The following is a 27,053-nucleotide window of genomic DNA, read 5'->3' as shown; positions in this document are numbered from 1 at the left end:
TTGTTGCTAATCGACTGTACATAACACCTAAACGAACTGTATTAATTTGTGTTGGGGGGAAAATAAATAAAAGTAAACAACAAAGTGATTTCCAGTGTTTATTTTTCTCTGAACACTGAAACAGAAAACCTCGACACACTCCACAAAATGAAAAAAACATTCTAACATTCCAGTACATCTTCATAATCATCTTCATGATGATTATCAACGGACCAGGAAATGTAAATCCATTGCAGAGTCACCTGCTGCAGGTTGGACGAGGCCAAGAAAAAAAAAACCTAAACCGATGGGAGTTGAAATAATCCCAGAAGGCTATGCTGACGCTTTCATGTACAGTTGTTTTTGTTCATAACTTTTCTGGGGAGGGGAATTATTCAATTATTATTCTTTGCTTTCATTGTTTAACGACACACACACACACACCAACTGAATTGACAATCAAAACCAAGTGGGGTGCTTAACTTGTGATTTTGTTTTAATGGGCAGGTCCAAACAAACTCTTCCTTTGCCATAAACAAACATTTTCATCAAGCGAAGGTTAGCACTTGGTGCTGTGTGTAAGAAGTTCTTTTTTTTTTTTACCTGCCAGTGTGTCTAAAAAAACAAAAGTGACAAACCTGCCTCTGGATTAAGACAGTTTCTTCATGCAAACTGCTCTAAGAAAAGTGCACAACTTGTACAAAAAAGATACAACAATAAATTAGAAAATGTATGTGATTAATAGTCCTCATCGCTAAGAGAACGCCAAGAGAATAAAGGCACTTTAACTTGTGCTTGCTCTTCACAATGATGCCATTAATTGAGCAGGACAACAGTGAAAAACAAACCAACTTGAGGTCTCTCTGAGCGAATGGTGTCATTACAGCGTCCTCCCGCCTTTTGGATTTTTTTAAGCTATCTGGTGTTGTGCTCCTTCTGAAATGCCACAGAATTGAGCCAAGGCACTGTCTAATCGGAAAGTAATGCTTTGGCTCCAACTCCGGCCATCATGGTGTCAACGATCTACTGTATATTGAAGTGACGGGAGGAGTTTCTATTAGCTAGATTAAAGTTGATCTTTGGTGCCATCTGTTGGCAGCTACAGGAAATTACGGCAGATTTTTTATATTCTCAGCATGGTTTAAATACTGGGTTGGGCAGTCGAAAGTGAAATATTTTTTTTTACCACATAGTATTAAAGTACCCCCTTACACTTGCATGTAAGCCAGCTTTTTTTGTACCTTTTCCGGGCCGGCTGTCGAGTGTAAGGTAGCGATGCGCGAGGGCGAGCTGAAGTTTACAACAATGTTTATTTTTTGTGATTTAATAATGACCTACAAATGCAACAATATGGCACCAAAGCACTACTTTTCTATCAGACATTGTTTTGGAAATCTCATAGAAGCTCCTCCTCTTACTTTAAAATAGTTAAGTGGCCGCAGGATGCCACAACAGGGCGCCAAAGCAGCACTTTTCTATTACACAGAGCTTTGCCACCATCTTATGCACAGGTGTTTAAAAAAAAAGACCACAAAACAGCCAACAGACAAGTTTTTCAGAGATTGTCAGAATAGGCGAGTTCACAATTAGGATATCACTAATAGGCAGGGGAACACTGTGTAAGAGAACGCAGATAACCAAATAAACAAAAGTTGTGGTGATCAATCCATGCACCTGATTTCTAAAGCAGCTGTACAACTTGGCCTGATGACAGGGCATTTCACCCTGCTTTTTTGATAAGTGCAATTTTTTTTTCTCAAAACTCAGTGGCTAATCCACATAAACTACATTGCTAGACTGTCTTCCGTGGCCCACATACCGTGATCAGATCATCAGATCATAGGCTTCAGGTACCTTCAGCGAACATTCATTTGGTGTTTTTTGCTATCCAGTCGCAGCCATGCCACGCCCTGTTGGGTGTAGCGCACCATGGAGGTCACGCTAGAAGCCAGGCTCAGGGGGCCGACCACGGTATCCAGCTCTGCCACAAGACCTTCAAAGAAAAAATGGAGTTGCTGAACCTATTCAAACTCAAAAACGTGTAAATATGTTTTTTAATACTTTGTCCTTCACTCCCCAAAAATTATTTATGTATTTTTATTAGGGAGTGGAGGGGGGGGTGTTTATACAAGAGCATACAGAAGGCTTTGATGCAGCTTCTGACATGAAGAGGTGGCTTAAAGCAATTGTAGTTATTACAAAAAACGGCCAGCAGGTGGCAGCGGAGTATAAGAGATCAGCCAGGGCCATGTTGCAGCAAGCTCTTTTTGACAAGTGTTTTCACCAGGAATGTGAATATTGATGAAACTTTGCTATATGCTAATGCTAATTGCTGCAAAACAGAAACAGATACAAATATACTTTTTGTCCTGATGAAAGAAGAGACTCTAATCTTTCTTTTGGTAGGTTCCATGTTTTTATAGCAATAGAACACAATATTCTATTCAAAATCCAGTAAAATAGCCGGGAGCAAAGGGAGTTTCTTCAGTGAAAATGGCTGCGAGTGAATGAGTTAATAGAAAGAGTGGTTCTAACCTCTCACACTAGGATTCTAACATGGATAAATAAGTTTAAATATCCTTGGGGGGGGGGGGGGGGATATGTATATTTTTTCTAAATTAGCACCACCCTACCGCTGCCTTTGCCTGCCATCTGGTCCGCCTGCTCCCACAGTTCATGAGCGTTCAGGAACAACGTAGTGATGTTGACATAGGAGAGCGCCATCTGCGCCACAGCGACGGGAACAACCACAGTGCTGCCACCTCCACAGGCTGGGGACGGGATGCTGGCCATAGGGGATGGCGTGTTGGGACCCCTGCGAGGAAGATTCAACAGGTAGCAAAGGTGTGACAGCGCCGTGTTGCGACATAATGGTGACTTACTTTGTGGCACCGACGGATGACTCAAGTGTGAGATTCTGGAAGATAATTTCAATCCATTTTAAGACTGGTGAAAAGTTAATGAAATCACAATGAGATGAGAAATACTGACGTCGAAGTGGTCGGCGAGCGTCTTGGAGGACTTGAGCGCAGTTTTGTACTTGTGGCGAAACATCGCTATCTGCAGGAGAGACTGGCACTTCAGACTGTAACACACCATGAGGAAGAGGTTTAACCTTCATCACTACAAAAGCTCAAAGTACTTATTACTAGAGCTAGGTATCGATTCTAATTTCCTCAATCATTTGGATTCACAACAGTTCAGTTCGATTAGATTTTTTCAATTCCATTCACTTCGATTAGATTTTTTCGATTCCATTCACGTCAATTAAATATATTATATTGATTAATTATGGAAGATCAATTCTTAAGTATCCAGGACATGACAAAAACTCCACAAACAAATTCCAAATAAAATTTGGCGGGGTCAGTAACTGGTTAAAGGATTTAGTTTATTAAAGAAAGTAAGTGTTATAATCGCTTAAGTGTTACACAAACATTGACATCAGCAAGGGTGAGATGAAAATATTGTCATCATTTTAATTCAATAATTGTTCATATAAATTAAAATCATTCTGAATTGTGCAATAAGTCATGTCTTTCGTAAATGTAAGAACATATTTTTTTAATTCATGTGAACAACAAATTTCAAGAAAACAGTAAGATACAAAAAAAAGGCTTTTAAAATTCTATTTACTTATGAATTTATGGAGAAAGAAGATTAAAATAACTGATTCATGGTTTTATGAATTGATATCAGGCTCGAAAAGGAAAATCGATTCAATATCGACTATTCGATATTAGCCCCACTAATTACTGTAAATATGCATCTCCAAAGCACATTTCCACCAGGCAATCAGTTAACTAGTCTCAGTAGAGAGTCATTTTAGAGAATATTTTTAGTCGCATATCTGCAAATATTACAACAATGTGGTGTTGACGAACCATTTCAACCAGTATAGTGACCAGTTAATAGTAATTAGTAAAACGTGGCAGAGTGATGCCATGCTGCTTGGTGGAAACAAGGCTTTTTGATCAATATTGACTGTTACCATAATGCTACAAAGTCCTTCTCTGAGGGGTGAGCAGACGTGTCCGCCAAGCTTTTAAGCTTCAGCACAAACCTGTGAATGAGAAGTTTATAGGAGAGATTAAAAATGAATAGATAAATAAATAAATCAAGGCCCAAAGGTGTACAGTAAAACAAAAGTTTTTATGTGGTCACTCATGTGTGAGTCTGGAACACATTACCGTGAAAAAAAGAAAGAAAAAAAGTTTCATTGTATTGCAAGATACTCGCGCTCTCACTTCAGGAGCTCCACCGTCTCGGCAAACATAGTGTAGGAAGACATGGAAATCCGCAGGTCCTTCTCCATGGCGATGCCGCTTTCCACAAAAAACATGGCAGCGTCCAAGTAGTTGAAAGCTTTGCTGCGCTTGTCCGACTAAAAGAGGAAGTACACCAAAGATTTTTAAGGTTAGCCTGCAGCCATGGGCTAAAGCCTACTACTACATCCACGACTGGATAAAGCTATGGGTCATCTGAAAAATCATAGTTACTATTCACAGTGCTGGCCATGCTAATAAGGCTAGAAATGTGCATCGGTATTTTTCCTTTGCCAAAACTAAGCCAGATAAATATAGAAGCTGGAAAAAGCTAAGTGGGCGTCTGCATAGCCATACTAAATTTATTATCTGTAAAATAATGCTATGTTGTTAGCTTGTGAACCAAAATGCTAAACTAAGCAACCAATATGTGGTATAGTTACTATCTGTGGTGGCTTAGTTAATATAAGTCAGAATATCTTTTTTCTTCCTAAACCAACACGAATAAATGCAGCCTCTAGATAGAGCTATAGTATGTGGTCATCCGGATGCTTGGCTAAAATTTTGTTTTATCCTCCTACTAGGCACTATGGTAAAAAAATAAAAAATAAAAAAATAAAACAAAAAAGTGACAAGGAAAGGATTTAGTGTCAGACCTCGGCATCTGCTTTGTGCTTCAGTCGTTTGGCCTCCTTGATGTAGTGCTTCACAGGATATTCCCTGCAGGAAGTCACTGGATTACTAAACCTGACTGACAATGTGACAAAAAACTTTTTGTATGTTTAATCTCACCTGTCCTCAGTCCTGAGCAAGGGTCTAGAGGTCTCGACTTCTCTGCTGGGCCGCAAGGATGACGACTGCTGCTTCTTTTGGCATTCCAAAATGGAGGCCAAAAAGAATACTTGGTTACCCACTACATTCCCTAATTGAGGGTGTTACCTACTGGTGACATTTTCCAACATCATTTATTGCTAATTATTTTGTGGATCCCTGAAGTTACGACTCCAAGTTTGAGACCTACTAAACTAACGGTGTTACCTTCTCCGCATGCGTGTTCTTTGCACGTCTGCTCTTTTGCTTGGAGGAGTCTTTGCTCTTGGGGGCATCCTTGTGAGGTTCCTCACGAGATCCTTTGTGCACCTTCAAGTCTTTACCGGGGTCTTTTGGGGGCTTCTGTAAGTGTACCAGCGTTTCCTTGGGCTTCTTCTGCTGCTGCTGCTCATCTGCTTGGGTGCTGCAAACCCTTAAAGGGTGACAAGATCAAAGAGTTACCATACACAGGAACATACACATACCGTTTTAATGAATCACCAACCAAATGGTTCACTTAAGAGATCTGTCTTTTCTCATCAAAGTTTAAAAAAGGGGTAACAACTTAATTATCTCAGTTCATAGACACTGTCATCCACATTCGTGAGATGGATCAGCCATTTGAGTAAAAGAAATGCCTCCCACGTCGTTTATCTGCCTTGGTTACACCTCTACTGTTACGTCCCCCCAAAAAAATTCAGGATAAGTTCAACCACTCGGTCACAAATTGGTTGGTACCTTACACAAAGAACATGAGCTAGGAAAAAGCCGGCTTTGGTTGGCCTGCAGTTGTTGCCATCCCACAAGATCACCGTACTGCTCCAAACTGTCCCATCACCGCGGCAACCTGAACTAAACTGTACTGAACCACTTGTTGGGAATTTTGCCTTTCATGGAACCTACTCCACTTTGACAGAAGACTCTTTTTGGGATGATGTCATCTTTTTCTCCAGCTTTGGCTTCTTTCTGGGAAGAATCTTGTCATCCATCTCCACCTGGAAGTTGCCATTCACAAGTTTAAACACAAATGGGACACTTGACAGGTGCATGTACACTACTCCCCAAAAATATGTGATATTGGGTTTTGGGTGATATAGGATGAACCTTAAATGCACTAAAACCTTTTCCAATTAACTTAAATTTGACCTTCTCTGAACTTTTGTATGCTGTATATGTAACTGTTCATTATTTTAGTACTTGTGAATCCACCAATACATTTCTAAGGACATCCGCTTCTATGCCTTTATGACTCCTCCAGTCTCTCAGTTGCAACCCACTGATGACACTCGGATCAGTGCCCATGTCCATCTGAGAACCTCATGTTTGAAGCCTCATAATTGCGAGATGCAGTATGTTGATCAATTGTTAGGTTTTCGTCTTGGGCTCATAATGTCGAAATGCGAACAGCATGATGAAGAGGACTGTTTAAACACCAATTAAAATTGAAAAAGGAAAATTATTGGTCAATTCAAAGGTCAAACACCTATTGTGAATTTTGCTGTTCAACTCTTTATTAAAATCAGAATTGTCATTAGTATGTAAAAATACAAAAGGAATTTGTCTCCAGTAGTATGAGCTTCACCTGTATGGCAGTATCAAGCAACTACACCATACGGCAAACAAAGGCATGCCAACAAGAGAAGAGCAAGTTGTACAAAAAGCACTGAAACATTGAAAAGTTGGACAAGCTTATAGAAGGTCAAATTAAGGTCACCTGTACAGGTAGAGCAGGGATGGGCAACTGGGGCACACATTTTCATCAGTGCTATAGATTTTTCCAGGATTTGTTGCCCATTTTTATCCATGGAAAACATGTATTGAATGTATATCAGTGTAAAGTTTTTTTTTTTTTAAGTTTGGGATTGTTTAAAAAATAAAACAATACATCTTTGTGGGTGGAAGGATTAATCAAGGAGCTGCAAGTTGCTTACCCCTGAGGTAGACTATTATAGGTCCATCCTGAAATTTCCTTCAAAACGTATTTTAGCTTATAATGAGTAGTGTGCGTTTACTAAAGCTCACAGTTTGAGGTAGCGTCTTCTTGCTGGCCTTGGGGTGTTTTCGGGTCTCTGCATTCACGGGTGTTGGCTGAGGGATTCTTGACAGCAGATTGAGGTCGATCTTTACCAGTAGGCATCCAGCAGGCTTGATGTGGATGTCCTGAGAAGATTTAGGGACTGCCTTTTTGCAGGACTTGTGGGTTGTGGAGGACTCTGCTTTGGGAATGGTTTTGGCCTCTTGGACGACTTCCACGTCGGTTTTGCTGCTGTTGATTTTGATCGGTGGGGTGGGCGTAGGAATATGGCAAGAGCAGTGGTGAGGACAGGACGCACACCTAGCATCCCGGTTGACCACCTCGAGCCTGGTTTCAGTCTTTTGCGCGCCATCTGATTGAAAAGTCCTTTCACTTTTAGAGTCACTGGTCGCATTCTTTGAGTATTCTGTTTTCATTTTGACTTTCGGTCGGTCTGAAAAAGTAGGTGCTTTGGCCACTAAAACATCCTCAGATTTCACACAGTCCTTTGGTCGTTTGTGTTTCAAAGAACCACCGTTCAGAGAGCTTTCCTGAGAAGTCTCGCTACAAAGCTGCACTTTTGGAGGGTTTCCGCCATGCTCAGTTGACTGGGTTGCCTCCACAGTAAGGTGTTCAGAGCTGCGCTGCAATTTTTGAGCAGGGTTCTTGCAGACGATGTTAACACCACCTTGGCTCTCGTTGCCAGAGTTCTGATGATTGGACCGGATCCATTTGCCCAACTGCCAGTCACCACTCGCTGACGCAGCATCAGGCTAGAGAAAGATGCAATTGCAATTCAGCAAAATATAAACTCACCAAGAAACTTCATTCGCTACAACACCAGAATTTGTGTGCGCTGTAGCGTAAAGTCTGGCTTCCCACAGATACAGCATTTCATCATGTACAATAAAATATGCATTTTAATAAAATTCTACATCATACAGTAATGTCTTTTTTTTTTAATATATATATTTATATGATTCTTTACAATGTAGTATGCACTTCAATCAAGTACTCAATCATTTTTATTTTACAAGGAAAAAGCACACTGACAGACTTTAATTTGTTTCTTTTTTTTATTTTTATATATCAATTAAAGCAAAGTCTCTGCCAGTGTGTCGGATGATTCCTTTTTCCTTGTATTATTGCATGAGTTCCTGCTGCCCACCAGCACCTGACAATCGGCAGCTGTGCAAGGACATTTCATTGATTCATTATTATTTTACGTTTTACGTCGAATTGTATATATATGATTATAATTTTGTATTTTTTAAAACTATTTTTAAAATATACATTTCAATCAAATTCAACATTTTATTTTGAGTTTTTTTCTTTTCAATTAAAATGCATTCTAATGACCATATACATATTATTTATTTTTCTTTTTTACACTAAAGTATGCTTAAATTCTACAAATATTTTCATTTGGGATTTTTTGAAATTACAATACAGTATGCAATTCAATCAAATTCTACATGCATTTTATTTTTGTACTTTTTCTTCTTTCTTTTTTTTACACTATAGTATGCATTTTAGATTACATTTGTAATTTACTCTTTCAAACACTCCTATAAAAACATGCAGGCCTACCTGGGATTGAATGTCTGTATTCTTAAAAGATTTTTTTTTTAATACGCCGCTGGTAATGAATGGTCAAAGATATATTGAAATCTAGCATCAGATAATAATTTTTTGTTGTTGTTGTTGATGTCATTAAATGGTATTTAAAGCATTTTTTCTGTGAAAAAGGGAGGCATTTACTTGAGATGAGCAATTTATTTACATTTGGCAATTCATTGAGCTATGGGTCTATGCTTGCCTCAGTTTTGCAGCTCGCCGTCAGTCCACAAAGCTCATCGGTGACGCTGTCACCATCTGAATCAGATCTGGAGCTGCTGTCAGAGTCACTGGAGTTTGCCGACTCCACGCCGCTGGAATGAGCATCTTTGTGCAAACTAAAACAAAGCATGATGTGATGATAACCATGGAACCAAAAATACTGCGCCAATGGAAATAAAAGACTGGCTGGCTTTTATAATAAGAGTACAGTAAACCCTTGCCTAATAGTTTGCACCGGTTCTCAAATTCACCTACAGTAATTTCTGGACCTAAAAGCCGCTACTTTTTTTTCACTTGCATTCAACCCTGCGGCATATACAAAGGTGCGGTTTATCCATCACATCACAAGGGGGCGCGTCAGGCAGAGCAAACCAAACCAAGTGAGCCCAAATACAGTAGGAGAAAGAACGAGAGAGAAACAATTTGCACGCTCATTATGGAAAAGAAAGTAGCGGGAACCCGGTGCGGTAACATTAAAAAGACCTGCGACTTACAGGTGGGTGCGCCTTATATGTGTAGTAGTCCCCAAATTTAGCTATTGCGGCTTATAGTCAGGTGCACCTTGTAGTCCAGAAATTACTGTATTTATATATTTTTTGTTTTTAGTTTCCTTTTTGGGAAAGTTGAAACCTATCTGAAAAATTCACTGAGAAACACAACTTTTAGAAATTGTATGCGTTTTTTACCGCAACAAGGACCCAAGTCTTTCACAACTGTCTCTCTTCAAGTAGCCATGTTAAATTTACTTTGTATCCGCCCACCGCTACTGTTTACTCACAGACTTACATATGAATATTATATATTATATGTACATCCGTGTGTTTACTTCTTTTCCACAAATACGTCCCGCTTTTAAGAAGCCAGGTCTGCTCTTCGCTGATTGGATCTGTCAGTTTGGCTGCACTATATGTGAATATTGCTTCTATGGCAATTTCTGAACAGACTGCTTGCTTTCCTGTCTGGTTGACCTTCCCTTTCACCTCCCAAAACCCGAACCAGGCAGCATAAAGGATCTTCCCATGATTCATGTTGCGCACTCTCTCAAAGACCACAATCTTGTAGACTGCTCTGTTTTAGACTTGTGTATTTTTGAAGCTTCAAATATAAAGAAACCCAAAAGACAAATTGGTTTCCAGACTATTTCATTCATCTCGCCTAACTACTGAGAATTGTAGTCACTAAGTGGCCAGTTTGATTGAATCACAGCAGGACATTATTTTGAAAATGAAGGATTATTCTTTGGGTTCACGTGAGTTCAATCAAACGCTTGCCACTCACATATTCAGAGCCATTTTTGGTCATACTTGTGTAAAGACAAATTTAGCACTCACAATAGTTTGGAGCGTTGCACGTCTAGATGGCAAGGATCTTCAGGAGAACGATTGTGGCTTTCTGGGGGGGGGGGGGGGGGGGGGGGAGAAGAAAAGCAGAAATGTGTCAAATAACAACAATAAAAATTTGCATTCTCTCAAGTGCAATAAATTAACCTGAGAAGCCTATATATATATATATATATATATATATATATATATATTTTTTTTTTTTTTTTTTTTTTTTAGGTGAATCTACAATGTTTGCCTGCCTTGCACCCTACAACAAAATCTCATACCAGCTGCACAAACATTTGAAATTGTTTTGCTCAAGTGTTAATTAAAACCAGGCTTATAAAATAAAGACAATCATTGGTGAGCTAATAGGGTTTAAGATGAGAGTACTGTACTTTAAATTTCAAATTTTAAAGATCAGAAAAACTGTGCATTTGTGTATAGTTTCATAGTTGACATTACTATGTCAAATGAAGACTTGTTAATATCCAAATTCGATGAAGAACTGTATTAAATATGAAATTTAGCTGTAATAGTAAAAATTACTATGTTCCGTTGTGGTAAATTTTATTTAATCATCTGCATTTGGCTCCATCTAATATTATCACATGTACAGACATTTTTATGTAGTAGATTTTTTATTTAATTATTATATTTCAGATTATTTCCCTGACCCCCCACACTGCCGCAATCCTGGTCCACTGTCTTGTTAAGTCCCGTCTCGATTACTGTAATTCTCTCCTTTTCAGCTTCCCTCACAAATACCTCCATAAACTCCAGTTGGTCCAGACTTCAGCTGCCCGCATCATAACTCGAACTCCCTCCACCCAACACATCACCCCTGTCCTCGACCAGCTCCACTGGCTCCAGGTCCAGTCTCGCATCCAATTCAAAATCCTTCGGTTAGCATTCAAGACCATCCATATTTAATTATTATTATTTTCAAAATTACTTCATCTACAGAGTTTTCTATATTTTAATGTTAATTCCCTTAAATAATTAATAATGTGTATCAGTTACAGATGGCAGTTTATACTTTGCATAGTCCATAACGCACTAAAATATTAACTATGTTATTCTACTGCTCTCGACTGATTCAAGGGTGCTTTGTTGACTCACGTTGTCCTCCTGGACATGAAGAGGCTTGCTCTGCTTCCTGTGAGGGGACACACACACACATACACACAGTCAAAAGACTTAAGGTCATACAAATTGGAATTTCGAGGAGGGGAAGATATGTCTCCAAAGTTGTACAAAACATCAGGTTGGCATCCGTAACAGCACACAAACCAACCAGATAGTCAGTGTTACCTTTGTTGGGGCTGCACTAGTTTTGGGGATGTGTATGTCTGTCAGGAGGGGCGGCCAGGAGTGAGTCATCTCCTACAGACACATTAAAAACAAAAAATTAAATTTTCAATGTATAATGATGAGGCTTTAGCAAAGAATGCGGTGGGCGGAAACACGTTTAAAAACGACTTAACCATACTAACAAAGTAAAATATACCTTCAAGATGTCTTCCACACACACGGCTTCATTTGTCTTTGTCTACAAAAAAAGAGCTTACTTAGAAAATGTATGATTTCAACATGAAGCCCAAACACAACTAAACCGGTTATTTTTATTTCATATCTCCAACTCATGCAGTTGAAGGCTTTGAGGACTTTACATTTTCTGACCATCATGTAGCTACCATTAATTTTTTTCCATTCAAATAATGCCATGAAATGTTTGCTAGAAACGCCTGCCTTGCTAGTGTAATGATTGGATGATATTTCAGATGGAAGTAGTTTGAAAATAGATCAATTTAAAGTGTAAAAATATGAACATCAAATATGTTGAGAGAAGTATTGAGGAAGGTGACAGTTAAAATACCTTGAGGGTTAAAACCGGACTACAGAAATATCTTGAAGCTAGACTACAGCACTAGAACTCATGAGGACGCAAAACCATTACCGGTATGTGCAAAACAATAGTCCTAAAGTGCTAAGATAAACTGTGTGAGTGAGTCAACTTGAAACATTCCTCATTGTTGTAAAGGCCTCTCCTGGGTGTTGTGCCTGCACCGACTTTGAGATACATTACACTCCGCTTATATCAATTGGGAACAAAGCTACATTGTTGTTTCTCAGCACATTAAGGCAGTTAATCAAGTTTTTGTTTTTGTTTTGCTGGAAATGTCAGTCGCGTGTAATTACACTACTTGGCTGCAACCTTTTTCAAATAGTTTGCCGTCAAAAGATGACAAAATGACACGGGAAGTTGAGCGAAATCCTTGCAATGGTGCAACAACTCTTGGCATTGTTAATCTGCTCAACACTTCACTGACGTGGAAAATGGAGTTCAAAACATTTCAGAGAGAGATTCTTCTTATATTTGCGTCTGGTGGAAACCATAAGAGATAAGTCATTCTCCTAAAGTTAAACTTGTTTTTACCTCCAACCACTAGGGGGCAATGTGTTTTTGTTTATTTATCCGAGCCATGGGCATGTGGCCAGGTAGTACTTAATTGGGGTTCCACTAGCGGACAGGTGTGACTGAATGGGGAAGCAAAACAATTTGACGGGTGTTGTCTTGTACTTTTGGAGTGTATGTTACTTTGACAGCTGTGACTTTGTGAACTTTAGAATTAAAAGTCAACCATCATTTCAATCCAAAGAGAATTCCTTTGTTGTTGTTGTTTACAAGAAGTCAAAATTAAACAAACAGTCAGTAGCCAGAAGTGTAGCGGACAATCTACAAACATTAAACTACTTCATTGCAGACAGTCTGTAACCATGAAACAAATGTTGGTACCATTTCGTATTGTACTTCTCACCTCCAGATACTGGGGCATCATTTTTACCTTTGTATGGTCGGCCTTGTGAATCTCCTGCAGAGGTAGATGTGGCTCAGGCAAAGGTTTCAACTCTGGCGAGCCGTTGAGCAGCTGGTCCTGACCGTCCATAGGCCTCACGTACGCCGTGGGCTTCTGCATCATGGCAACACTGGCTTGCTTGGCCGAGGATAGCGGTGGCAAGCTCTGCAAGAGGGGGTTGCTGCTTTTGCCGGCCTGATGCAGGGAAGTGTCCGCAGGCGACTGCCTGAGGTTAAACACAGAAACATCCGCCACAACGCCAGCTGGGGGTTCTATGGAATCCTGACGTGAATCAAAGGTGTCTTTAGAACATTTGGCCTCACTGGAATGAAGGAAAAGTATCGGCTTGACGTCCAGAGGCTGAGCAGACCTTTCCTGAGGACTGCAAGCATTTGCCCCGAGATCCGACAAAGCTTCAACCTTCTTTTGATGATCCATTGTAGCCTTTGGCATGGTATGTGAGCTTCCATTGTGGTTTGGGGAGGAAGTGGGGATGTCCCTCATCGTCTGAAAGGGGGAACTCTTACTTTGGCAGTTTTGGCCGGATACGTGATGGGCCGGGTCTTGGATGGGAAGTTTGCAGGGACAACTGGAGCTTGGCTGCCCTTGATCAGACTGTGTGAAGTTTGGCTCTGTAGGATTATTCACATCTTCGTAGCTGCCCAGCATTCGCTGGATCTTGTTGGAAAGCTCATCACCTTTGTTTGTCTATAAAGCAAAAGGAAAAACATTTCATTTTGGGTCACTATTTAATGTGCTGTGATTGGCCTGTCTTATTTTCAGCAGTGTGGTTTAGTATTCTTTCTGTAAGTGACCAATTTGATATTTTTCAACTAAGGAACTAAAAGGCACTGTAAAACCGCCAATGACGAATGGCAGTATGGTAAACACGCATTTATCACGGGTCAGCAACCTGCTGCTCCAGAATGGTATGTGCCTTCAAGAGGCCATCTGACTTTGGCAAGTCTTTGTACGAGTGTCTGGGCATGAGCACTGTGGCAGACACCAGCTCCTGCATGCATATGGGTTTTTACTGTTCTCCCAGCATTCAATAAAAGGTTGAAAAGTACTTCAGCAATTGTTTGTAGAGCTGGGTATCGATTCTAATTTCCTCAATCGATTTAATTTTGATTCACAACAGTTCAGTTCGATTTCCATTTTCCCCTGATTCATTTCAATCATATATTGTTTTAAATATCGAAGATGTGATAAAAATTCCACAAACATCAAATTACAAATTACGTTTTGCAAAGGCAGTAACCGGTTAAATTATTTAGTTTATTAACTCATTCACTCCCAGCCATTTCCACTGAAGCAATCCCGTTCATTCCCGGCTGTTTTACTGGATTTTGACTGATTTTGCAAGGCCCACAGAATAATATTGTGTTCTATTGCTATAACCTACCAAAAGAAAGATTAGAGTCTCTTCTTTCATCACGAAAAAAAAGTACAGGTATATTTCTATCTGTTTCCGTTTTGCAGCAATTAGCATTAGAATATAGCTAAGTTTCATCATTATTCACAAATCTGTATAGAGCTGTGGGTAAATTAGCTTTTTTCAACTGCTGCCACATGCTGCCCATTTTTGTAATAACTACCATTTCCTCAACCGTTCTCTACAGTTGAGAGGCTGCCTCAAAGCCTTCTGTGTGCTCTAGCATAAAAAACATAAACAAATGTATAAATACGTTTTTGGGACACTTAAAGCATTTAAAATAGAACGTATTTATACGTTTTAGGGAGCAAATGGTTAATGAAAGTAACACGTGTTATAATCACAAAGTGTTATACAAACATTGACATCAGCAAGGATGATTTTGGAAAATATGTCATAATTCTAATTTCAATAATTGCAAATTCCAATTCAATAATTGTAAATATAAATTAATTAAAAAGATTCTGAATTGTCTTTAAGTCGGAAACGCCACAACGGCGGGCATTGTGAAGCTCGGCGGCCGGGTTATAATGGCCTGCAGGGACGTAAACAGTGCCGAGGAGACTGCGAGGGAGATTCGAGTCAGGTCTTTCACGAATGTAAGAAAATATTTTTCAATTCATGTGAACATTTAATTTCAAGAAAACACTAAGATAGTAAAAAAATAAAATAAAATAAAAAGGTTTTTAAATTCTATTTTCTTATGAATTTATGGGGAAGATGAGATATTTAAATAATCGATTCATGGTTTTATGGATCAATATCAGGCTCAAAAAGGAAAAACAATTTGATATTGATTATTAGATTTTTTTTAAACCCAGCCCCAATCTCCTTTTCCACATGCAAGGTCATTACAGAAAGTATACTGTGAAAACCTGCTCACTTAAAAAAAAAAAAAACACGAGTAATACAAACAATATACAGTGACATAGTGTGGTAACACTGTAAACAAACAATTACAATATGTTTAGCATTGAAATGGGTTAGCCCAGCATCATTGATGGAAAATGCATGTAGGCATATCAAGTCAGTCGTTGGCAATGCTATCGACATCAAACATCCCAAAAAAACAAAAAAAAACTCAAAACAATTCTTTCGAGGGATTCAACACGCTATGTGGCCAGAGTCTGCACTGATGTGAGTTCATTTCGACAATGCACAGTTGTCTAATTATATCATTAAAAGAATGAAATTACATTAAAAGCTTGGTAGAACTCAAACCAACTATTGTGCCAATCCTTAACAAAAGCAACTGAGGTGTTCTAGAACATTATTAGCAAACGATCAAAAGGTAGACAATATCTGGAAAACATAGTTATGTAAATGAGGATACGTACTTTGTATGGCTGCCCAAAAAGTGGCACATTCTCAGTGCCGAGTTCTTTGGCTTGGCTGGTTTCTTGGTTCCTCTGTTCCCAGGCTCGTAGGCGGAGACGATTCCTTTCTTCATCATATACACTGTGGAGCATCACCAGGAAAGACAGATATTAGGGCACAAATACAGTAAAGACATACAAGGATGCATTCAAAAGAATAAAATGTCTGTTTGGGAAGGTGCCTAGAAGGTCTTGGGAGTGCTTATGTCTACAACCCACCCGAGGGACTGACGTATAGCAAGAGGCGAGGATGGGACCCAACACTTATACAGATGTTGTTTACTGACATTAATTATAAAGCTGTACAACTGCAGGCTATGTGGAGGATATTCTTGGGGGACATGATCATATGTCGACATTTTGGGGTGGGGATTCCCTTCTTCAAGTGGAGTGTTATTGCTGCTCAACCCCAAAGGGCTTAATTCCATGGAAACTGCAGCCAGAACAGTTTTGGTAGAAAGCCAAGAGAATGATGGAGCGAGCTTTGAAGATCACCCCCGGGAGAGTCTGCAGTCAACGCACAATCCTCCAAAAGTCATGAAACACCAACTAGGCTTTTTCCAGGTTTGCTCTGTGTGAAAGACACCAACATGTAATGGGGAAGGCTGAAGTTGGCCAACAGCTTCGGAGGTATAATCTGTGGCGACATGACAATGACAACTGCCGGACTGGCGTGTAAAGTTTTACATCCAACCAGAAGCTTATTGCTTCAAGCAACCACTAATGGCCGGGGGGTTGGAGGAGGTTATTTTAGTGGAAAACCAGAATCGGACTGTGAAGTTTCACACCTGACAATCACTTTTTTCTCCATTTTGTGTTGAAAGCAATTGTGGCTATCTGACAAGTATTCCATAGGTCACACCAGACATTGACTCTGATTTAATGATCTGTAAATTGTGGCTTTGGGACAGGGAGTATTTTTGTTTGGCCATGTGTTTCATGTGCCACATCCTGACAAATTTAAGTCATTGGCTTGGGCCACCTGTACAAAGGCTTGCGTGGCTTTCATACTGAAACACAACGTATGGCCAAATCCACACACACACACACACCCCCCTTTGGGCTTTAGCCATTGATGCTAGCTAGCTAGCTCCCTAGCAGGTAAACAAGCACCATGGGAGCTAGCTAGCTAGCACCTGGGACTAAAGCCAAACTATGGCAGGGTTTTTACTTTCTGGTCCTGGATTTGCCACCTCTGATACAAGCACATTCTTTTTGTACATCACAATCAATGTGGAAATGTTGGAATACCAGACCCCTCCCTCTCCACGCCCATATACAAATTAGTATAGATTTGTAGGAATAATCACTCTGTGTGATCAGATTATCAAGCCAGTCAACAATGAGAAAAAAAACTTCACTAAATGTGAGCTGGAAATGCCGGTAAACAAAGTTAAGGCCTGATTTTTTTATTGGCACGCTGTCCGCCGGTAGTGGTTGAATGTGCATGTTAAAACGACAACAGTTTGTGATCGAGGGGGTTTAAACTCATATGTAACAGACGGCACCTTGAGCTAAAACCTCAATTCACATAGCTCCTTTAAAGAGTGCTGAAGTAGATCGGCTGCCTGGATTTTTAGCTCAAAATTGGTTCATTTTTATTTGTATATTTTCACCTATTGGAACTGATTCTTGAATATTAAACAGGTTTTAACTGTATGTCACATTATGCTATGATCTCGCATTAGGTGGTCACCGTCTACTCACAAAGAACAACAAACAGGTATCATCATCGGTGAAAGCGGGTGGCCGCGCCCTCTTTCATCTGTTTCCAATCAGGATGGGAAGGGTGCACGAGAATGGACCATTGGCCAAAAGGAGTAATCAAACATAAGACCCTACAGTAACGACTGTAGCATAAAGAGGCCCATGGCCACATACTTGACAGTGTAAGAGGGATAGTGTGCGGCTTCTGGCCAAAGACAACAGTGTCCGGAGCATCTGAGCCTCCGGGAATCTGCAGTGTTTAAAGCCTCAGCTCAATTATCCATCTTCCCCTGCTAGCTCTGTTGGACAGACGCATAGGGGAGTAGGGTTATGGCAATTCCATATACTTATTTTTGGATTCAGAACTTAAGGTACATTTTTTCCAAAGTGTTCTTTTTTTTCTTTTTTCTTTTTTAGAGATAATACCATGGTCTTTTTCAGAATAAAAGATGTAATAATGCAAGAATAAGGCCGGATGTTTGAAATTTACCCAATGACTTTGTTCAAAGTTGTGCTTTAAAGTTTATGCCACTTATGAGCGCACTGTATGGTGAGGAAAAAGGGTTAATGCCCATGAAAATCCAAAATACACTGGCAATTGTTTTGATATTTTCGATGGTTGAGGTTAACATGAACAGGTATGTGCATGTGAATTTTGGTGACAATACAGTATTCATATTTCATAGCATAGATTCATAGCATTTTTTGTGTCATTAAGCGACGTTCAGCTTTTGCACATTTACAGTTGCGCTCATAAACGTTCAAGCACAAATGTAAATATCATAACAGTGTTTTTATTTTACATTTTTATTCTCATCTGATAACTTGTCATAGACAAAATATATTTTTGTTCTTGCAAAAATGACCACCTTTTTTGCTTTAACAGTTTGGCTATTCTCATAATATTAAAGTTTTTCTGCTTATTTGCTATAAAAATGTGTACATTTTACCTCATTAGTGGTACACATACACAGAGTTAGTTGCACTTAATTGCCATTTGGTTTATAAGGGAATCCTTGGAAAAAAATGTTTCTAAGAGATGCAGTAAAGGAAAATTGTGAAAAACACGCCACACATTAAACACATCAGTAGTGACTGTATTTACTAGGGATGGGCAAAAACCGAGACCAGGCATTGGTGTCGGGCCGTTACCCAGCCTTAATTCAAGGTATCGGTATTTGCGACGGCAGCCGATACCAGTATCATTACTCTCTTGTGACTGTTTTACGATCAGGAACTAGAAATAAAAAATTTGAAGAATGAAAAATTGCCATTATTTAATGTAATTTTAAGACAAAATGCTACATTGGGATCTATAGGCCTTTCTTTAAAAATATCTGTCTTTTTTGGGTGGAGAAGGGTAATTTAATGTGATATCAATACTTGCAGTGGTATAGTCCAGGATATACGCGGGTATACACAGTATACCCACTTCTTTTTCAGTCAGTATTGAGTATACCCACTTTTAAATCTGCTCAGATACACACTTTCAGCCAGTCACTATTTTTGTTCACTGTTCACTAAATATTGTGATTTTCTTTATGACATACTTTATGTTTGCCTCATGATAAATATGTTTTACATTATTTCAGGCTGCTTGTGTTACCAAACTGTTCTTAACAAGTCATGATCATTTTATAGTTAAGTACAAATGATGGATTTTTAATTCTTACATGTCACCGTTTCTAAGAGGATGTTTTTCTGGACTATTAAAATTTTTATTTTTTTTTTAATTAAAAAACTGGTGAAAATTGAGCGTGTACTCACTTCTCCAGGGACCACTACACTCCTGAATATTTGGTATCATTATCAGTTACTACACAAAAGTCAAGTACTGTACTCATACTGGTATGATGTGATTTCGGTCTGAAAAAAAAGTGGTTTAGAACAACATCCCTAGTATTTACTTCAAGGAAACAAGTAGACTGAGGGGCAGCTGCGGTAAAGTGGAGACTGCGGAGTATAATACTGCAGTGTCAGGGTGAGCCAACGTTAGCAGGAATGTTTATTTTTGTCATGTCAGGCCATGTATCTATGGAGCCCCAGACGTAATATGGGGAAAGATTTTTTTGTTGTTATTGCTTCCATAATATACATAATATAGATATAGCATTCACACAAAATAATATTTTGCAGCAAAAAACAAACAAACAGTATACCTCATGAAAAATTTAAGAGAGGGGGGCACAACCTGAGCATCTGGGTGAACACCTTACCATTTCTTGATAACGAACTGTCCAGGAATTAAACTAATATAATTTAGGTGCCTTTTATGCCGTCACTCTACCAACTCCGTTGCCACAAATTAGTATTTTGTGCACACGTTATAACTATACTTTGACCACAATTAAATTAAATAAAAAATCCCTGCATGTCATGTTTGGTCTTTGTATGAATCCTCAAAAGTCACAAAGGTCAATCTGTTCAACTGATAAGCAAGAGGTTCCCAGTAAGACAAATCTTAAAACCTTACCGGCAAATGAAAAATTTAATTAGAATAAACGCTGAACAAAGATGTAAAATATCGTATAACAAAAAAAATCATCATCATTCCCAAGCAGAAATATAAACTGGACGTCATGCATGCCCATCTTAAATTTCATTGCTTCACACGACAGACTGTACCAAGTACCTCATAAGCTAGAATGGTCGAGTTCTCAACCAAGTGACCTTTCCACTCATTTCGACTTAAACGTAATAGTTTGGTTGTTGTTTTTTTAAGACGTTTATGTTGACCACCATTTCAGCTAAATTCGAAAGTGACTTTAACTTTGTGTGTACTTTAAACACACATCCGTACAAACGTTGTCAGGTTGTCACAAAAAGTTAAGGTTTATGATTTAGTTTTTTTTTTACCATTATTATTATTATTATTATTACGATTTCCCCCGATGTACTAAAATAACACTTGAGACTTTATGTCAAATCGTTAAAAAAAAAAACCAATTATTTCGTAAAAAAAATAAAAAATAAAAAAAGAGTCAACAACCTGAGCAGCCCAGCTGTTCATTCCACCTTCCCAAGTTGATTTTCAATCAACACGGGGTGGAGGCAGATTTTTAAAAAGCTTATTTTCCATAAATTATACGCGAACATCTTGTTTTGACACCCCTGAGGAACGAACTTATTGACAAGTGAGTGACTACCAGCCCCCTCCCCGTCACGCTGCTAGCAGGCTAGCCGCCTTTGAGTGCGCCTACCTCGGATGAGTCGCCATGGCGTGCGCCGCTCTTTCACGCTTGTCAAACAACCGAAGTTAGCACTCGTGTGCTCCTGACTTTCGCCGCCGAGCTCGTCTTCTCGGCCCGCATTGTCACATCGTTTACCGGAGAGAAAAGGGTCCAATAAACTGGCCACCTTTAGCTCTCGTTCGCTAGTCTGTGCCCCTTCGCTGCGAATGTTTGACTCGTCCATTCGCTGCCCAGTGGACTTTTCTACTCGAAGGGGTCCCTTCGTTTTTGTCAACTCCGAGTTGACACCAAATATCCATGCAATGCCCTATTTCTGTTTTACACACGAATGAAAGTGATAAATGAATACAAAATCCACCAAAATGTGGTTTATTAATTGTTGGTTTATTTAACTTGTCGCGTAGGCTAAGGCTGCATTGGCCAAACTTACTTCTTGGCCCCTATGAGTGACATGGTACATCCGAATTTGTTTTGGGCCTTTAACACCGTCCAGGTTCACATTTTTTAAACAATGTTAGAATTCAACGTAGTATAAACTGAAGCTGAGAGTTGGTCGTCCAGAGAGATTACATGAAAATATTTTAAAATCTTTATTTTGTGGATGCTGACAGTCGAGCTTTTACAAAAGTTCCATTCCGTGTTTAATCATCACGTTTTGGTGACATCGTTTCCACCAACATTCATGGGGACTGAACCAGGTTCTTAAAATAATTTATCAGATCAAAATAATAATAAATGCAATATAGTTATTTCAGAAACATCTCCAGGATTCATGGAATGCATCATCAGTGTTGTGAGTCTGTGACAAGGGACAAAGTAAGTAATGGGCAGGATGGTGACTCGTTCTTTCCCCGAGATGTAGATGACTGGTCTAACTGATGGTAGACCAAGTGATCTTGGACTGCAGTCCCACCTTGCTCACTTAAGGGGCGGCGTGGATCAGTGGTAGAATGGTCATCTCCCAACCCAGAGGATGTGGGTCCGATCCTATGCCCTCGTGACCACGTCGAAGTATCCTTGAGCAAAATACTGAACCCCCAGTTGCTCCTGATGCTGCGTCATCAGTAATCAGTAGGTGAATGAGTAGTTGAATGTAAAGCACTTTGAGGGGAGCAAAATACTGAACCCCCAGTTGCTCCTGATGCTGCGTCATCAGTAATCAGTAGGTGAATGAGTAGTTGAATGTAAAGCACTTTGAGGGCCTTCTAAGGTGGGAAGCACTATATACATGAAGTACCATTTACTTGTTCTTGCAGCCATGCTCGCACTTCTTGGAGAAGGTGGTGTCTTTCCTTTCCCTGGGCTTTGCTGACCTGGGTTGTTTGGAAGTAGCCCAAACCTGCTCAGTTGGCTGTCAAGGTGCCCACCAGAGCATATTGTTTCAGGCCTGACTCCACCACATCCACAGCCTTCTCGGTCTGTATTTGTGTTCCTGTTATAACCTCGATGCCAGCTGTTGACACTATCAATTCCTAAAGTATTTGTAGTGGGCTGTTTCCCATACTGTGAGTCACTACTCACTATAACTCCTCATTGAGACCAATGAATGGTAGCTGCAAGGTGTTATTTCCATACAGCATAGCACGTTAAATTAGAACTTGTCAGTTACATTCCTCTTCTTGAGCACCATAGACCTTGACTTGGAGGGCTTAAAACTCATCCTTGCTCGGTTGATGAGTTTTCTCAGGCTTTGTATAATCTAGCTACAGCCTGGAACTAATGATGTGGTGATATGTAAGGTTACCTCACTGAGGTCAATGATGTAGGCTCTTTTATCAGTGACTGTAATACACCTGACTTGGTCGACTCAAGGGCCCTCAGCATTCCACCCCGGCTGACTTGACCACCATGTATTTTCCCTTTAAAAAGGCAGTTGGTGGGGAATATCTTGCTTCTCTAAATCAGTTTCCTGGTTCACGTTCCTCCATGTCACTGTTGTAATACCCAAAATCTGCATTGTGGTTGACTTTACCTCTTGCTATTTATCTCTATCTGTGGAGATTGAAAATGTAACAACCCTCTTTGGCAAAGACAAACACAGATATATGTGTAGTAAATGTAAAAACATGATCTAACATATTGTAGACCAAATCAGTAACTTAATCTTAATTCATTTGTTTGTGCATTTTTTGCCCTGTCAAATTGAAATGATGTCCAATGTTTTATGTGCATTTTTTGCCCTGTCAAATTGAAATGATGTCCAATGTTTTAATATAAGGCTGGATAGAACAAAAAAACTTTTTATTAAAATCTGATTGACAGCTGGGTTACACTATATTGTCATGTTTCTAAAAGTGTTCACATAAAGCGTTTTAATATGTTTGGGAACACATTTTAGGTGTTGGTGACGTAATTATGGCCAAAATGACGACGATTTCGATAACCTTCATTAACGTAAACGCCCATGTTTATCTAGGAATATTTAACTTTTCCTTACGTCTTAAACATATGAATTAACAACTTAATCTAATGGCAACATACTTGGAATAAAACATATTTTAATATCCATAAAAAGTCGTTGCACACAACTGTTCTGTTACAGATTGACCTCTAGATGTCGCACTTTCCATTGTATGACCCCTTGAATCGTTTTAAACTAGGCACTTCTGTATCTAGGAATGTATTTTATTATTATTATTCAAAATTGTTTTTATATACTTATGGTACTAAAAGTGTCAACATTTAGATAATTTTAAATTTTAAATAGAGTTCCCTCATTTCTTCTTTTTTGCGTATCCATTTATTTTCTTTGACTTATTTTGTTTTAACAACACTTGTTATTGCATGTTATAACTTCATTGCGTTACTCGTTGAAAAAAAATGTTGGCATCCGTGAAAAGTGCGTGTCACATTCTGGAATTATATCAGCAATGATATCATCAACCTTGTCATCGGATTAAGGTAAGGTAAAAGATCATTACGAAAGCTCCATAAAACGTATTTTGTTACAGTTGACTTTTTATTTCATTAATTAAAAGCATCTAGCCTCTTTTAAAAAATTGCGAGCATGAGCGTGAATCTGTTAATAACAGACAGGACGATTGATCAGAGATGTGAACATGGGTTACCGTCTGACTCTGTTTCAAACTCTCGGAGCTCTAATATAGGAGCCTTTGACCCCTAGTGGAACTTTGTATAAAGGGGGCTACTTCGCACACGTGTTTTATTCGTGTTGATTCGACACAACCTCAAATTTCGGTCCGACTAGCGGTATCAACTCAAACCACTGTGCGGACAACTTGATTGTACACAATTGTGTATATTACCTGCATTTGATTGCTGAATTATCGGCGAAGTTTAAGGGTCAGTTTGATTCCTTTTTATTTGTAAGGATAATTTTCCATACGGTATTCAAAAATAAGTAAACTATCGGTCGTTTGTTTGTGATCGCTATTCCTCAATAAAGTTAGAAAGTTAAAAAAACAAAAAGTCGACTTCGGAACCAGGGGCGGAGATTTCGTGACGTCATCAATCCTGCACACAAGCGCGGGCACTTTCATACGAAGCATCCTAGTTTTAACGACTCTCAACATCTTCAACGAGACATCATGGTAAGCCCCTTTTTTGTGTCAAATGTATTTCGCCTTGAATTAAGATCGAAGAAAAACAATTGGGCCCTTGAATGGTTAACAAGTGATGGAATTTTCAGAATTTTCTTCTCTTGAGGCGGGCAAGTGTTTATTTCATCATGGCGCCCATCTGCGAATGAAGGTTTAGCCTGTAATGTACTTTTGCGCACGCACACGCTCATATTAATATACACGTACGTAATACATCTTTTAGCATGTCCTTTTTGGTGAGTAAAGCAGAATTTCGAGTCACTGAGCATCATTGAGAATGTGGCCTTGTGGCAGCAGGAGTAAACTGCAACCTGCCTGACCTAGATTAGCATCTTGCGTCTGCAGTAATCCCCAATTTGCAGTTTACTGTCGGACAGTGTGGCAGGAACTCATCAAAATAATTTGTGCAATCACTGCATAAAAGAATGATGTGCCTGGAAGGAATCTTAGACACACAATTTAATGAATCTTTTTGATTGTTGCTGATGCTGAAGCTTAAAATGTAAGCCTATGCTCTTTCCCCGCTCCACAGCGTGAGTGCATTTCCATCCACGTTGGTCAGGCTGGAGTCCAGATCGGCAATGCCTGCTGGGAATTGTACTGCCTGGAACATGGGATCCAGCCGGACGGACAGATGCCCAGTGACAAGACAATTGGTGGTGGAGATGATTCCTTCAACACCTTTTTTAGTGAGACTGGAGCTGGGAAACACGTCCCCAGGGCTGTTTTTGTGGACCTGGAGCCCACAGTCATCGGTAACTCTTCATATACATCATAATTTAGCGCTGTTACTTCTTATGTCTATGTCTCACTCATTTCTACTTAGATGAGGTGCGCACTGGGTCCTACCGCCAGTTGTTCCACCCTGAGCAGCTGATCACTGGCAAAGAGGACGCTGCAAACAACTATGCCCGTGGACACTACACCATTGGCAAAGAGATAATTGACCTGGTGCTGGACAGGGCCCGCAAACTGGTCGGTAACTTGATACTTGTGGCTATAACATCAGTCAATATGAAAGATGTATTTTTCAAAATATGAGCTCTGTCATTTTCATATACGATACATATTTATTATTTACAATAATGTAGATTGTTTTTCCCCTAAACATTTTGTGGGACTGGAACAGATTAATGGCTTTTTCATTCATTGCAATTAATTAGGCCAATTTATAGACAAACTCAGCATCAATTACATACTATAATACTATAATTATACTATAATGGCAACAACCTGTTGCCAATATAGTTGTAATTTTAAAATAAATGTCTCTTTGTGTTCAGGCCGACCAGTGCACCGGTCTCCAGGGCTTCCTGGTGTTCCACAGCTTCGGAGGTGGAACTGGCTCTGGTTTCACCTCACTCCTCATGGAGCGTCTGTCTGTAGACTACGGCAAGAAGTCCAAGTTGGAGTTCGCCATCTACCCGGCTCCCCAAGTGTCCACGGCTGTGGTGGAGCCCTACAACGCTATTCTGACCACCCATACCACCTTAGAGCACTCCGACTGTGCCTTCATGGTGGATAATGAGGCCATTTACGATATTTGCCGAAGAAACCTTGACATCGAGCGCCCTTCTTATACCAACCTGAACAGGTTGATTAGTCAGATTGTCTCCTCCATTACCGCTTCCCTTCGTTTCGACGGTGCCCTCAATGTCGATCTGACGGAATTCCAGACCAACTTGGTGCCATATCCTCGCATCCACTTTCCTCTGGCTACCTACGCCCCGGTCATTTCGGCCGAAAAGGCGTATCACGAGCAGCTGTCGGTGTCGGAAATCACCAACGCCTGCTTCGAGCCGGCCAATCAGATGGTGAAGTGTGACCCGCGTCACGGCAAATACATGGCGTGCTGCCTTTTGTACCGTGGCGACGTGGTTCCCAAAGATGTCAATGCTGCCATCGCCACCATCAAAACCAAGCGTTCCATTCAGTTTGTGGATTGGTGCCCCACTGGGTTCAAGGTGGGCATTAACTACCAGCCACCCACTGTGGTTCCGAGTGGAGACCTGGCCAAGGTCCAGAGGGCCGTGTGCATGCTTAGCAACACCACTGCTGTTGCAGAGGCCTGGGCTCGACTCGATCACAAGTTTGATCTGATGTACGCCAAGCGTGCCTTTGTCCACTGGTACGTGGGCGAAGGCATGGAGGAGGGTGAGTTCTCTGAGGCCAGAGAAGACATGGCTGCTCTGGAGAAGGATTATGAGGAGGTTGGAGTCGACTCTGTTGATGGTGACGGCGAGGAAGGAGAAGAGTATTAATATGTGTTGATGGTTAAACTGTTGAATGTGTTTATGTGGTTGGAGGTACAGGACTGGAATGCATTTAAAAAAAAAAAATCTAAATAATTGCTTGTGTGTGTTTTATGTAGTAATTGATGAGCAAAAATGTTATCAAATCAGAAAACATGCACTTTTAGTTCATAAATTGATACAAATAGGGCTGAAAATGAAATGAAATCATAATAAAGCGTCACAAAACAAATGCATACATTGCTTTGCCTAATTTGTTAAAATGCAGTTATGTTCTAACAACGAATGATTACAAATGAACTGCTCATATTGAACATGTGATATTCACCAAGGAACTATCTAAGGGAGGGGTGAGAGTGTTAAAATGCAGTTATGTTCTAACAACGAATGATTACAAATGAACTGCTCATATTGAACATGTGATATTCACCAAGGAACTATC

The 27,053-nt window shown here is 39.8% G+C and overlaps 2 protein-coding genes across 2 annotated transcripts; one reads left to right on the top strand and one right to left on the bottom strand.

The window, feature by feature from the left end:
- Positions 1–132: 132 nt before the first annotated feature.
- On the bottom strand, positions 133–21,021 carry LOC147162045 (AF4/FMR2 family member 1-like). The gene is made up of 19 exons (XM_086097513.1): positions 20,809–21,021; positions 15,863–15,983; positions 13,079–13,798; positions 11,740–11,781; positions 11,544–11,615; positions 11,352–11,388; positions 10,239–10,299; positions 8,888–9,023; positions 7,077–7,841; positions 5,958–6,049; positions 5,283–5,487; positions 5,037–5,110; positions 4,901–4,964; positions 4,227–4,363; positions 3,971–4,042; positions 2,971–3,064; positions 2,862–2,896; positions 2,613–2,794; positions 133–1,972 (listed from the first exon to the last, which is right to left on the bottom strand). The coding sequence occupies exons 1-19, from the start codon at positions 20,823–20,825 to the stop codon at positions 1,836–1,838; spliced, it is 3,063 nt and encodes a 1,020-aa protein (XP_085953639.1). The 5' UTR covers positions 20,826–21,021; the 3' UTR covers positions 133–1,835.
- A 3,003-nt stretch (positions 21,022–24,024) lies between these two features.
- LOC147162044 (tubulin alpha chain-like) lies at positions 24,025–26,847 on the top strand. The gene is made up of 4 exons (XM_086096505.1): positions 24,025–24,350; positions 24,892–25,114; positions 25,186–25,334; positions 25,643–26,847. The coding sequence occupies exons 1-4, from the start codon at positions 24,348–24,350 to the stop codon at positions 26,618–26,620; spliced, it is 1,353 nt and encodes a 450-aa protein (XP_085952631.1). The 5' UTR covers positions 24,025–24,347; the 3' UTR covers positions 26,621–26,847.
- Positions 26,848–27,053: the final 206 nt, after the last annotated feature.

The sequence above is a fragment of the Leptonotus elevatus genome, chromosome 15 (assembly GCF_054856555.1).
Source record: "Leptonotus elevatus isolate MCC_2025b chromosome 15, RoL_Lele_1.0, whole genome shotgun sequence".
In the NCBI taxonomy this organism is placed as follows: Eukaryota; Metazoa; Chordata; class Actinopteri; order Syngnathiformes; family Syngnathidae; genus Leptonotus; species Leptonotus elevatus.
This window is presented reverse-complemented; position numbering and strand designations above follow the sequence as displayed.

Bases quoted from the DNA above. Each gene is read 5' to 3' on its own strand.
- LOC147162045 (XM_086097513.1), bottom strand. The intron at 4,364-4,900 runs GTCTGACACTAA...TTCCTCTTTTAG, and splicing joins AGCACAAAGCAGATGCCGAG to TCGGACAAGCGCAGCAAAGC. The intron at 2,795-2,861 runs GTAAGTCACCAT...TCTTCCTCGCAG, and splicing joins TCATCCGTCGGTGCCACAAA to GGGTCCCAACACGCCATCCC.
- LOC147162044 (XM_086096505.1), top strand. The intron at 25,115-25,185 runs GTAACTCTTCAT...ATTTCTACTTAG, and splicing joins CCTGGAGCCCACAGTCATCG to ATGAGGTGCGCACTGGGTCC. The intron at 25,335-25,642 runs GTCGGTAACTTG...CTTTGTGTTCAG, and splicing joins TGGACAGGGCCCGCAAACTG to GCCGACCAGTGCACCGGTCT.